General features: G+C 44.9%; 1 protein-coding gene across 2 annotated transcripts in view; it reads left to right on the forward strand.

Annotated features, from left to right (window-relative positions):
- WWOX (WW domain containing oxidoreductase) overlaps positions 1 to 14,298 on the forward strand; it is a 931,628-nt gene that overhangs the window by 45,724 nt on the left and 871,606 nt on the right. For both annotated transcript variants that reach the window (XM_081107852.1, XM_081107851.1), the window contains exon 5: positions 1,312 to 1,418. In XM_081107852.1, the coding sequence (XP_080963978.1) occupies positions 1,312 to 1,418 (107 nt within the window). The remainder of the gene's footprint in view (positions 1 to 1,311; positions 1,419 to 14,298) is intronic.

Raw genomic sequence — 14,298 nt, forward strand, 5'->3', positions numbered from 1 at the left:
GGAAGACCCACAGTGCAATTTCCCATGACACAGGGACAGATGGCTTCACCATAGCCACAGTCAGAATTATCGAGGGAGCCCGGCGGGTGCAAGCTTGCACCAGTAGCCCATTGCTGCCGTCATGTCAGACATGTTCTTGCTGGTAATAAAAAGTCCTTTGCCAGAGGTTATTTTGTCAAGTGAAGTAGCATGACTTGACAGGTTTGTTTGGGAAAACATATATACATTTTTAATCCTCACCTGAAGATATGTTTTTTTTATTGATTTTAGAGTTGTAGAGAGAGAGTGAGACAGAGAGAGAGAGAGAGAGAGCGCGCGCGAGAGAGAGAGACATTGATGTGAGAAAGAAACATCGATCAGTTGCCTCCCATATGTGTCCCCACTGGGGATCAAACCCACAACCTACATATGTGCCCTGACCAGGAATCAAACCCATAATCATTTGGATACGAGATGACACTCCAACCAGCCAAGCCATCTGGCCAGGGCAGGAAAAGAAATTTTGATAGGAAAAGTGCATGATCCCCCCGACAGATTTCTAGGTAGTGTCATTCAAATCTGCAGTGGAATCTTTGCAGGATTTTAATATCTGTTCGTTAGAAAGGAAGTTAGAGGGTCATCAGGACTATTGAAACAATTTGGATTGTTTTATAGTAGTCCAGAATTGTAGCTTATTAATAATCTGTAAGAGCCATTCGTTCCTTTGGCAGACATTTTTTGAATCCTACTGAGTGTCATTCCCTTGGGATACAGAGATGAAAAAGGCAAAAATTGTAAGGCGTTTGCCATTAACCTGGTTTATTAGATAAATAAAGCCCTTTATTAGATAAATAAAGCCCTGCCTGGCCCAGCATTGTGTCCGTAATCTCTCAATCCACTGGAAATATGGTTGCTAACGAATGACTAAGCATTGTGTCCACCATGTGCCCCTACTCCCCTCCATCGTATTTTACATAGTCTGATGAAAATGTGCTGAGAAATATTTCTGATAATTGCTCTCACCTGGAAATTTCATAGGGACACAGAATCCATCATTTTCAGTAAGATCGGGGTGTATGAAGTCATGGATTGCAAGTGAATTCGTTTTTGGCCACATCGTGTAACCTCCATTTGGCTGTCAGCGTTTCATTAGCCTGATGGATGCAGCCCGCCAGTCAGCAAGATTTTTTCTCATTCCCGCTCCCATCCAGTTTGGAACAGTGGTGCTACACAACCTGGTTGAGAACCAGTAGGGTGATGTGTATGGTGCTCAATAAAGGCCATTCATCATGATTCAGTGTTTTCTAATGTTGAGTTTCCTTTAAACCATAGGGTTTGAAACCGCCAAGTCTTTTGCCCTCCATGGTGCTCACGTGATCCTGGCCTGTAGGAATATGAGCAGAGCCAATGAAGCCGTGTCACGCATTTTAGGAGAATGGGTAAGCAAGCACTTGACTGTGTCTTTTCATTGTCAAATACACACGCCAGGAGGAACACATGGCGGTTGTAGTGCAGTGCGTAAAGTTTATTGCTCTTGGAATAATGTTTTCTTTAGATGGAAAGCCACGTTCACTTTGTTTACTTGATGAATGGAAAGGACAGGCAGGCTCGCCATCATCCACACTTGTTTACAGTTCATTGTCAGTGTCGTCTGCTCTATAGGCAGAGGTTGGCGAATGTTTACTCATTTAGCTCATGTATTAAGAAAAATAAAGTGTGGTTAACGCCCCTGAATACAACTAAGAGCTTGTTATGCTTATGGATTTTAGGGTGAGGAAGGAGCAGACTTTAACCCTGTCTCTGGGTTTTGCTTTTTTATCTTTGTGTAGATGTTGGTGTTGATACATCTAAGAGGAAATAGTCACTGAGGGCTTGCAGTTCTCTTGGGGCTCCGGATATAGCCTCAGACAAAACAAAATCCCTACACTCATGGGCTTACCTTCTAGGTAGGAGAAACCGACCCTGATGTCAGGTGGTTTTTAATACAGTGAAACATAATAAAGAGGCATGAGGGGCAAGGAGGGGCAGGGTGGACTCTTTCAGTTTGGGTGGTCATAAGAGACCCCTTTAAAGGTGTGACATTTGATCTGAGACCTGAATATAGTAAAGAAGTAAGCTCTGCCAATGCCAGGGAAATACTGTTTTTTTAAAAAATATATTTTTATTGATTTCAGAGAGAGAGAGAGAGAGAGAGAGAGAGAGAGAGAGAGAGAGAGAGAGAGAGAAACATCAATGATGAGAGAAATCCATTGATCATCTGCATGCTCCCTACTGGGGATCAAGCCCATAACCCAGGCATATGCCCTGACCAGGAGTAGAACTGTGACCTCCTAGTTCATAGATTGATGCTCAACCAGTGAGCCATGCCAGCTGGGCAGGGGAAATGCTTTTTAAACAATGGGAACAGCATGTGGAAAAACACAGAAGCAGGAACTTGCCTGGAGGATTCAAGGGTCCACAGGGAGGCTAGTGTGGCTGGGGCCAAGGGGAAGGGGGGAGATTGCAGGGATGCTCCGAGGGCCTCACACAGGGCCTCAGAGACAATGGTGAGGGAGATATTCGGGGCTTTGAGCCCAGAGTGACACAGCCTGAGTCATTTTTTTAACATGATCACTGGGTGCCGGGGGTCTTGTCTAACATCTCAAAGGGTTCAGGAATCTGGAGAAGGGGCTGCTGTAAATTATTAAAGAGTCTAGAGACGAAACATAATTTTGGAAGGCATTTTGGGGAGCCAGAGAAGACTTAGCTAAAGGAACCAAGTTCTTTCATCTCTCTGGACCCCTTGCTTTTTATTAACACAAATTGTCCTAAAGCAAGGTAGATATACATATCAAAGGCAAGGTTTAGTATACAGAATCCATTGTCAGATTGGGGGAACTGCCTACGGCTGTTCAGGTGTTTGGCCAGTAGGAGGCAATAACATGTAGATTGAAATGCCCTCAGCTGTCTGGCAGCAGGCACTCATCTATGCAAATCTTTAGGTGTGTGGAAATGACCTTAGCCATTTCCAGCAGGCAATCCTCAAGGTTCCATCAACCTTTTAATGAAACTTCTTGCATTTATGACATGCTGGTATTAGCTTCCGGCAACTGGGCTTTGGTGTGAAGTATAGACCGAGTTCATTTATTCAATTATGACTTATTTACATACTAAAGGTCCGATGCACAAAATCTGTGCAAGAGTAGGCCTTCCTTCCCTGGGCTGCTGGCATGGGCTTCCCTCTGGCACCCGGGACCCGGGCTTCCCTCCAGCACCTGGGACCTGGGCTTCCCTCCGGCCGCTGGCAGGCACCCAGGACCTGGGCTTCCCTCGCAGCCTTGGCTTTGTCTGGAAGGTCGTTCAGAAGGACGTCCGGTCTAATTAGCATATTACGCTTTTATTATTATAGACTAGAGACCTAGTGCATGAATTAATGCACGGGTGAGTTCCCTCTGCTTGGCCAGCAATCAGGGCTGATTGGTGCCGTCTCACCCAGTCCTGATTGTGGTCGATTGGGGCCAGTGGGTTGCGGGGAGGGACTGCGGGAGCTTGGCCAGTTGTGGGAGGTTGGCTGTGTGAGAGCACTGACCACCAGGGTGAAGCTCCTGCATTGAGCGTCTGCCCTGAGCGTCTTCCCCCTGGTGGCCAGTGTGCGTCATACCTACCAGCTGGTCACCTGGTCGTCTGGTTGTAAGGGTTGCTTAGGCTATTATATATATAGATTCATGAAGTGCACCATGGTCTTAGGTACTGGGCCTACTGTTAAGGAAAAACAGATGTTACCACTATCTTTGTAGAACTTTCAGCTCACAGTGAAAGACAGATTTAACTTGAGAAATATAAGCCTCAGTGTAAACTTGAAATAATGTCAAGTGGTACTGTGAATTATGTGGTACTCCAAAATGGAGAATAGCGCCAGGGAGGTGGGGGGTGGGCATTCAGAGCCCCCGAGAAAGAAGTAATTGAGCTGAGATCTCAAGAACGACTAGGGGGTCCTTAGCCAGTTTAGCTTGTTGGATAGAGCGTCGGCCTGCAGTCTGAAAGATCCCAGATTCGATTCCGGTCAAGGTCATATACCTGGGTTGCGGGCTCGATCCCCAGTGGGAGGCGTGCAGGAGGCAGCTGATCAATGATTCTCTCTTATCACTGATGTTCCTATTTCTCTCTCTCTCCCTCTCCCTTCCTCTCTGAAATCAATAAAAAGATATTTTTAAAAAAGAATTTTTCTTTCAAAAAATAAAGAAAGACTAGGGGGAAGGTGAGAGAAAGGTCACACTGGGCAGGGGGAATAGGAGGAGGAGGTGGCAGAGGCGATGATAGTCACGTAGCTGGGAGCAGAGTGTGAAGGGGTTGGATCATCCTTGCCAAGACTGTTTTCGTTTTCTGGACACTGTGGAAGATTTCTTGCCTTCTGAAGAAGTAGACCATGGTTTGTTTAAGAGAATGTCTGAGGTTCTGGACTGAAAATTTATGAAAGTCAAGAAAAGGAAGATTTGTTTCTGCTTGAAAAATTCTGTGTATTTCAAATGAACTCTTATCCTAATCTCACCTGATTCATTATTTGGGATTAAATTAAATATACAAAACAGGGCCCTGTAATTTGTAGAATTATATACAGTGAATAAATGGTAATATATGCATGTGGTTTATATCTTCATACAAGATGGGGTGGTATTAAGTAAAAAGTGAAAGCCCCTCCCAGTCCTTCTCTTGGAAAGTAAATATTATTAACCATTTCTTGTGTATTCTTTCAGATAAAGGTTGTATGTACTTGCACACACACACACAATATACTTTGATTATTTTTTACTTAATACTATAGATCTTTTCTTATTTTCCTCATTTTCTTATCTACCTCATTGTATTTAACTGCTATGTAATAGTCCATCATCTTCTTATGCTGTGATTTATTTAACCAGTCTCCCTTTTTGAAGGATATTTGGGTTGTTTTCCTTGTTTTGCTGTCCCAGGTGATGCTGCCTGTAAGGTCAGTCCCTCTTGCATTTTCATTCAAAATTGGGTCTCACCTATGGTGCAGTGAGCATTCTTGATGCATACTTTGTGAGTACAGTCAGAGGGCAGACGCATTGATTCAGAGGCATATTAAGTTTTTGAAAGGTCGGGGGCTGTTTCTCAGTGCGTCATCTGGTGTGGTTGTGCCGGTTTCTAGCCACACTGTCACTCTAGAGGAGCACCTCACACGACAGAGTGTCCAACTTGTGAAACTTTGCCCATTGATGTTGTATTTAAATTAGAGAAATAAGTCCAGTGGCCCTAGTGATGCTGCAGTAACCATGTTATACAATAATGTTAATATTGAAACCAGTCTTGGAAGATAATGCTAAACACAATTATTTATGCATTTTAAACATTGTCTTCCTTTTTCACAGTCATTTGTATCAATCCCATTATAACTACTGTTTGATGCTCAGAGGAAGAAATTCCTGGATTTGCCCTAATCAACTGTGGGTCTTTGGCAAATCTCTCAATCTATTTGCTGCCTCAGTTTCCTCATCTCCAATGAGGAAGGTTGAATGGGATGATCTCAAAGACCCACCATCTAGTTAGTTGTTTTTTTTTTAAGCCATAATTGGGTGGGTACCTGTGCATCAGTTTCAGAGGACAGACTTTATCATTGTATAGTTTCATTCTACCATATAGTAACTTGAGGTCAACCAGCAAATAGTACTCCCAGAGAGAGAATTACCCCGAAATATTCACTGCCAGGGACGTGAGAAAAGGAAATGGCAACAAAAACAAAACTAATACTCATATGGCAGAAATGTTTCCATCAAATTTTATAGGTTGTAGACTGAAGAAACTGAACCCTTTTACCATCTCTCTCATCTGTTCGAGTATTCTCTGTGAACCCCATTGTACGTGTTCCCTATCCCCCCTGGTTTGTGGAATGGAAGCTCAAATTTGGCACTGAAAGCTGTCATGGCCGTTTCATATCATTGCACTATGAACACAGCGCTGAGCGTGCGAGAACCTCCCTCGGCAATCTGTTGAGCTGGGGTTTCAGGCCCTCACCCCACTTCCCCACCCGCAATATGTGCTGGTCCGGTTGCCTTCAGGCCCTTCCTTACCTCATTTCTGCTAAGGAACCTTATCTGTGACATCATTAAATAGCACCTTCTTGTGTTTCTCAAGGGCAAGTTGATCTACTCTGGTTTTCCCAGCTGCTAGCCAGCTTAAGCTCGTTCACACTTTATTTGGAATGAATCCTATCAGTATCGGAACTGGGATCGCACTGCAACATATTGGTACCTCCCGGGAGGTTCTCAGAATGATCCAAAGTTTTTTGTTGCAGCAAAAGCTCACTCAGGAGTCTTTAGGCCGTTTGGCTCAGCCTTGGCTCCTATGTGCCGAGGCTCCCGGGCAATCAGCTTGGCTCAGGAGATGGAGTTCGTGCTTCCTTCCCCAGCTTGTTCTTCTGTGCCTGGCCCTTCTCTGCCTGCCTTCACTATCCATTCCCAGAATTGCTCTGTTCCAGAGCGCTCCCATCCCCTCTGTGCCGGGGAAATGTTACTCACAGCCTCCTTGGGGTCCCCAAGAACCACCTCTTATTGTGTCTCTGTCATGTGCTGTGTCCTGGGCAAGACACTTCATATCCTTATTCAGGAGCATGCAAATTCCTGGTTTTCTCCACTTTACAGAAGAGCCAGTGGGGGGCTCAGGAGGGTGAGGAGACCTGCCCAGAGTCACGCAGCTGGTGAGCACAGCTCCTGGTGCGTCCACCTGTCCTCCAAACCCAAAGTCCATCTACTCCACCCCACAGCCTGGCTTTTCTACCACATCCAGCATCATACATGCTTATTACCTTTCAGGCGTTGCTTTCAAAATCGCTAGGTGCTATTTGAGTGATTAATTTCAGGATTAATCTTATTTCTCAGATGAAGCTACTCTGACATACCTTATTGTCCCAGACAAAACATTTTCATTGAAAATGTCCTTTATAGAGTTCTCAAACCACTTTTGGGGCAATCCAGCTATTTAGTAAAATGTAACTGAAATGGAAACACGTTCCATATGGAATTATATTAAGAGCTGATATATAATTACTGCTACTAATAATGATTTCATGGGAAAAGGCCCTCCTGCTGAGATGTTTTGGATGCTCCAAAGTTGGAAATAAGAGAAGAATTGAAAATAATTAAAATTGGATAACATAGACACTGCAGAAGTAAACCACCCTCCTAAAGGGCCAATCCATTAGCATAATTAAAGAAGGAGGGAGGATGGATCTATCAGCCCCCAGTCGTATTTGAATGAAGTGTCTCTGGAAATGGCGTTCCTGCCTATGTAAGCAGTCCACCATCCTAGGTGTGTGCCCTACCTGATTCACACCCTAAGTGTGTTGCAGGCGAGTGTTTCTGACTCTAAGGCAAGCACCTACTATTTTTCTCATTATTCCAAGGAGTCTGTAAGGCTGGCCAAGTAGGAAATTTGTAGTTTATCTTCCTATTTTCAGGATGGAGTGGATTCTCTTTTACGTAGCAGCATGTCTGAATGTTGGGATTTCATGTGCCTTCTCTAAGTCTGGGACACTGACAGGTGTGGTTTTACTGTCCTTGACTCGGTATTTATCGGAGCGGGGTTTGGCTGTTGTTTTTATTTTTATTTATTTTTATTTTTTATTTTTTTAAAATATATTTTATTGATTTTTTACAGAGAGGAAGGGAGAGAGATAGAGAGTTAGAAACATCAATGAGAGAGGAACATCGATCAGCTGCCTCCTGCACATCTCCTACTGGGGATGTGCCCGCAACCCAGGTACATGCCCTTGACCGGAATCGAACCTGGGACCTTTCAGTCCGCAGGCTGACGCTCTATCCACTGAGCGAAACCGGTTTCGGCTGGCTGTTGTTTTTAATGGATGTCTGGCACATCTCCCTCTCCATGCTGAGATCGGAGGATCTCTAAGGGAATTGTATCGAAATGCACTTTAACAGTCACAGCAAGATCCCCCATCCCAGTGTAGGGCTCTTGAAAGGCCTCAGTGGGGCTCCCAGTTCCTCTTCCCTTTCACCTTATTACAGTCTCTAAATTTTAGATTCCTAAGGCGTGGGGTCTAAAACTTCTGGTCCTGGGGAGGAATGAGGTTGAATAGAGCAGGAGCAGACAGGCCTGAGGTATCCCATGCAACTGCTAGTTGTATGCAGGCGGAACAGACTGGGGTGGAGGGGGGATCAAATGAGGGGAAGGGATCACTTTTGGTTCCCAGTCTGCCTTCCTTTTGCCAGGCCTTTATTAGATCTGCTTATCATGTAGAGCCAAACAGGAAGTGGAAGAGAGCTCACCTGTGTGGCTGCCCACCTGTGAAATGCGGGCCCAGTGACTGTTCTGAAGCTAGCATCTACTGGGGATTGAGGTAACCAATGGGCTTGGTGGAAATGGGCTGATGGCAAGAGGTGCTGGTAGCCCTTCTTTGGAGTTATTAGGAGACCCACTCCTAATTCCCCAGAATGCGTCTTACACCCATTCCCCTGTCAAAAGGGAGGCGTGCCCCAAGTGTGTTGAGTTTTGTGTGGTTTGGTCCCCGAGACAGACTTGGAGCCCAGTCTTTTCCGACCTGTCTTTTATTTGGCCTAGACTTCAGGTCATCCCAGAGACTGGTGAGGATAAATTCCTTCGGCCAGGGCAGCCCAGCGGAGACTCAGCTCAGCTGCTCGTGTTCTCTCGTGGGCGTCTCACTGAGAGATCCAGGGGCTGTGCCGGGGACAGGCTGGGTGGGCTTCCAGAGACCTCCTGCGCACCTGCTGCTTGTGGCGGGCAGTTCCTCTCCAGTTGATAACAACTGCTCTCACATGCGCTGCGTTAAAATGGCAAAGATTAGAAGCAGGTACAACCTATGAGCTCGAGCAAGTTTCTTAATGTCTCTAAACCTTTATTTCTTTATCTGTAAATTACAAATACAGGAGATAGAGTTGACTGTACGTATTGAATGCATTGACTGTACGTGTGCTTAACACATTGCTGGGAATAGGTTAAGCATTTAATTAAATGTTAGCTGCTGCTGTTAATAATAATAATAGTAATAATAATAGTAATAATTTCTTATTCATACATGAGAGTACAGAGTGATGCTTACTTTTCTTACCTCTCCAAGTAGCTGAAGAGGAGCTGTAGGGAGGATGTTTATCATCAGCGTGATGCCAGTGGAGCTGCCGTGAATTACTTTTCTGTCTTCATCTGTCTGGACTCCTACATTTTAATAGATGTGTATTTAGTTTGTTGATTAGTATTTTCCAGTGGAGCTCATATTAGCACTCAACTGTCATTTGAAAAGCCATCTTAATTATTTATGTGATTGCTTTTTCTTTTGTATTTTCAAAGAAATACACTTTGCATATATTTAAGAAAGATGATTAAGGGATCAGTCATCAGGAACAGCAAGCAACGGTTTATATCAAAATGGCTATTGAGAAAGCAAGGAGATGAGGGGTAAAAAGAAAAGATTTATTAGTCAGAGATAATGGAATATCCATGCGTTAGAGAGACCACATGCTCTGTTGATTGTGGCCACATCGTTGGATGCTGGTGAGACTGAAGTGCTGTAATTATTCTCGTTGTCAATACAGTTGATAGCAGGTTTATTTATCCAGTTGGAGTGAAGGCATGTGGAAAGCTGACAGTATTATGTCATATTGCAGTTTTGTTGATTAACATGGAGAATAATGATTTTAGTATTATTTTCAGCTATGGAATTCTACTAGTAGATACCAGCCGGTGTGTTAGGCATGTGGCTGAGACACTGTGCTGTGCTTTCAATAGATATGAACACCCTGCATTTTCATGACATGATCTTAAGCAGTGATGGGGTAGGATGTCGAGTAATAAATTACTTGCACTTTTAAGAACAAATGGAGAAACCCAGCTAATTTTAGGCTCCCTCAAATCCCTTCAGTGACTTTGTGATCTGGGATAGCTTTGATGTTGGCAGGAATTTCCCCCAATCTCCTTTGATAATAAGAGCTAGAATCCCATAATTTGCCATTACAGATTGAAGACCCTAAGGGTGATGCCTTCTTTTATGTGATGCGTGTGTTGGGGGGAGATGGGCAGCACGTATTGTGGGTAATTTATAAGCCTTATGCCTGTCTAAGCTGGTGACTTGTCTTGGAAAAGATGATCACTATTCAACACATCACAAGTTATAGGGCTCATCCCCACTGTTTTGAATGATCTTTAGCTAAACAAAAATATAAAAACTATTAATATTATTAATAGTTATAGATTATTGGGAAAAGTTCATCCTAAATCCACCGTTAGATTTGTTCCTCATTTCTTTGCTTTAAAAATTGTTCTTATGTATAGTATTGGATTTTCAATAAATAAAGTGTGATATCAACAAGTCTGTGAACCAGCAAGAACTATGTTAACCACTTGCTTCAATCAATAAGCGCATACACATGCAGACAAAGGTAAAGATAAACCTCTAGAGTTCTCCCCTGGGACATTTTCGTTCACAAAAATGTCCTATTATTATGGTCATCTGTGGTGGGGTTAGGTATTGATAGATGTCTCTGTACTAGGTACTGTGCTGAGCATTTCCCAATGAAATATTTATGTGTTAGACCCATTTTGCAGATAAAACACTGGAGGCTAGAAGAGGGGAACAGGCTCGCCTGACCTCACACAGCTGGGAGCTATGTGGCATGTCCAGGATTGGAAGTCATATTTTCTCAACCCCAAAGCTGTCTTGTTACTCAATCATGTGTGTTGTGTCAGAAGACCGGCCCCTCCTTTTCAAGGATTTAGCCCAGGATTATATTCAGAGAGATTTGCATGTTTATGTATGACTATTTCTCTGTTCGCGATCGGAGGCGACCTGTGGTTCCCTAGGAAAGAGAGCTTCATGGGTGGCTCTTTGGAACCTGATGGAGTTGATGGAACTCACCGAAGGGAGCTCCTTCCTCCCCAGACTTCCACTTCAAGTGGCGTGGAGTGTATGTACTGTTCTACTTAAGTTGGCTATTGACCTTTCTTGTCACAGGCCCAGGAAAGATTCTTTATCAGATAAATTATTCATCCCCCTCGTAGACATAATAGGTTGCTAAAATATTCTGAGTTTTCTCTGTCTCCAGAATGCCTAAAACTTGTGCTTAGTACTTAACCTGTAAGATTTCCATTTTATTTCTCATTGTGAAAAATCTGCCTTGACCTAATCTTGAGTGTTATTCATTGTTCTTTGATCACTGTCTCTGTGTGTTCATTTTTTTTTTTCTGAGGCCACCGTTCTCAGTCTTGAACGGTATCTTTCAAACTTTATATTCACTGTAACCTTTGTATAACGAGGGTTGTGATTAACCGCAGAGCTGAGAGTGAAAGTCAAGCCTAGGTGGCCGGCTCCAAACCATCACTCCCAATCATGTGAAACCCAAAGCAGACGCATCCTTTCATTGCTAGGTGGTCCCCCGAGTTCTTATTAAGCAATTTTAACATAGTTTGAAGAGACGGATTTCATCTTCAGATGGTGTTCAGCCAGTGCTGAAAGACCTGCTCCTGGCCACTAGGCATTTAGGCTCTGTTATTTAAGAGGGAAAAATGTGCTAGAGACTGTTTTTCATATTTATTATGGGGCATTTACAGAGAATCTCACACGTAGCAGGTGTTAGATTAACAGAGAGGAGAAACACTCCCTGTGCCAATAAAACCTCGTACATAAGGACAAATAGAGATGCAGCTGTGGACGAGGCGGCCAGTCTCAGAACAGGGCAGCACATACTGCAATTGGCTAAGGTTTATTTTAAGCAAATGTCTAAACTGGACAACTTTTTCACTTATAGGGAGGCGGCCGAGTGGAGTTGAGGTAGCGGAAGCTTTGGAGTCAAACAGAAGTGGGATTGAATCCTAGTTTCCATATGTGTCCCTGCGTTTCCCTGGGCACATTCGGTCGTCGCTTTGAACCTTGATTTATTTATCTGCAGAACGGTGCTAATAGCAGCTCTCAGGGTCAACAAAAGGATGAAGTGAAAAACACACATGCGCTCTTGTGCAGCCATATTTTCTCTGCACTAGGTACTATGCTGGCACATAGCGAGGCTCTGAGGACGGCAGCTCATGGAGCGGCCGAGTTGTTCAGCACAGATCCCCAAGGTGGACTCAGAAGTTTTCCTGGGAAGTGTTTCCTCCTGCTCTTCCTCTTCCTCCCTCCCCTCACCTTCTTCCTCCTCCTCTTCCTCTTCCTCTCCTTCTCCTTGTCTCCTCCTCCTCCTCTTCCTCCAAATGATCAGAGTACTTGGAAGTAGACAAGCCACTTTTCATCTTCCCATCAGTGTGTCAGTTAATACTGAGATGAGCTGAGGTCAGGAGCAGGGGGCTCCTCCCATTGCCACGGAGCAGAGAGATGACTGTCTGCCTCTCCTGTGCCCGTGCCCTGATGTGGAGATGGCTGGTCTGCTGCAGAGGCTGGGGTTAGTGCAGAGAGATGTGCAGCTGGCAGAACCAACTCTGTGTCCCCAGGGGACTCACCTGGCACGAGTCCCTGCCTCCTAGCCAACTGGGGGGTGCGGTTGTGGCTAGGTTTTGAAGACAATGAGAAAAGGAAGCCTTAGAAGTGGCTATGGTTTAAAATCTGTCCGTAGGTTCTTTGGGACCCTCCATTTAAGACATGCAGCTGGATCTTCTTCCCCTTGAATGTGGGTTGGTCTTAGGGACACTCTCAATGCCTAGAATGTGGCAGAGATGGTTATAACAGGAACGGTCATAATAGGCACGCCTTTTCCTCCTTTCTCGCTCTCTTGGATCACTCACTTGGCAGAAACCAGGTGCCATGTTGTGCAGATGCTCAAGCATCTCTCACATGGAAAGGCCCACGTGACCAGGGACTGAGGCCTCCATCCAGAAGCCTGGTGCGTGAGCCCTCCTGGAGCCCTCCAGCCGAGTCAAGCCTGCATGTGACTGCTGCTGACAGCTTGACGGCAACCTCATGAGACACCTCAAGTCAGAAACACTGAGAATTCCTCACCCATAGGAACTTGATGAGATCTGAAATGCTTACTGTTGAAGCCACTACACTTTGGGGAACTTAGTTATGTAGCCATGGGTCATGGCCTCAAGGGGAGAAGGGTCTCAGAGAAACTGGACAGTGAGTGAAAAGGACAAGACACACGGACTCACCCAGTGATCACCTCTAAATGCAAGGCATCTTAAGGTCGTAGGGTTGCATCAGCCATCTGCGTCCCCTTGTCTGACCTCTTATACAGCATCCCTGGACAGAGATCATCTGGTTTCCAGTGATGGCAGTCTTCCTCCGAGCATCTTATCCCCTCCTGCCCGGTTCTGCCCTCCACGTTCCACTGGGCCACCTTCTCATCAGAACCCGACTAACACTCACATCTCTCAAAGGCCCTAAGTGATGACTCCAACATTGTTGAAGACATCAGGTTACTAAAAGGTGGCAGTGAGGCCGGACCCTCATTTCTCTGCACCCTCTGCCCCTCTTTGACACTGGAGCTGGATGTGTATGGTAAGCGTGGCAGTGGGGAGAACTCCACCTGCTTTGGTGTCCTTCCCAGGCCGCGGAGTCAGAGCCCAGATCCGCTTTGCCTTCCCCAGAGGCAATGAGTCAGTGCGAATGAGGAGCACAGCCTCCTTTTAAACGATTGAAGAACGTGCCTTCATTTACCCAGGCATTCTCAGATTCTAATTGTTCCAACTGCAGTGCAATCTGTACGCGGGGTAGCTGGGAGAGACTTCAGTGCATCTCTGTAATGGCTTTGTTGTTGTTTATTGAGAGGGACTAATTAACTTTGATTATTGCACTAATATTATGGCACTTTGACAGCCCTTCAGATTTACGACTCTGGGAAAATAAACAAATGAAATGCAGGTGCTGGAGCAGAAAGAATAAGTTATTACTGAACTTTAATTACTTGGAATGTGTAGCCAGGAGAGAATTAGTTGATGAATTACAGGATGCTTAAGATCTACACCAAACTGTAAGCAATATGAAGGTAAAAATGAAAAGTGGGGCGGGGAGGGTGCTATTTTTAAGGCAGGGAAAGATAGGACCCATCTAGTAATGGTCTCAGTAGTGTCCCATCGATAGATCTCTATGTCAGGAATGAGGAGGAGGAAGAATAGGAAGTCTGAGCAAGATACATAGGAGCAGCTATCCTAGTAATCTAGTGAAGCTACACCTGACGGGTGGCCTTGCTAGACTCTGTCCAGAAGGGATCAGGCCTGGCTCCTGAGGGGGCAGATTGGAGCCTCAGGCTGGCCTTGGTCCCTTCAGTTCTGGGGTGCCTGCTGTTAGCACTTTTCCTTTTCAGAGGCTGCCATTTTCATTCCCATGAGAGCGCTGCCAGCCTCCAGCCCAAGACTGTCTCTATT

Source organism: Myotis nattereri, assembly GCF_964212035.1.
Source record: "Myotis nattereri genome assembly, chromosome: 15".
Taxonomy (NCBI): Eukaryota; Metazoa; Chordata; class Mammalia; order Chiroptera; family Vespertilionidae; genus Myotis; species Myotis nattereri.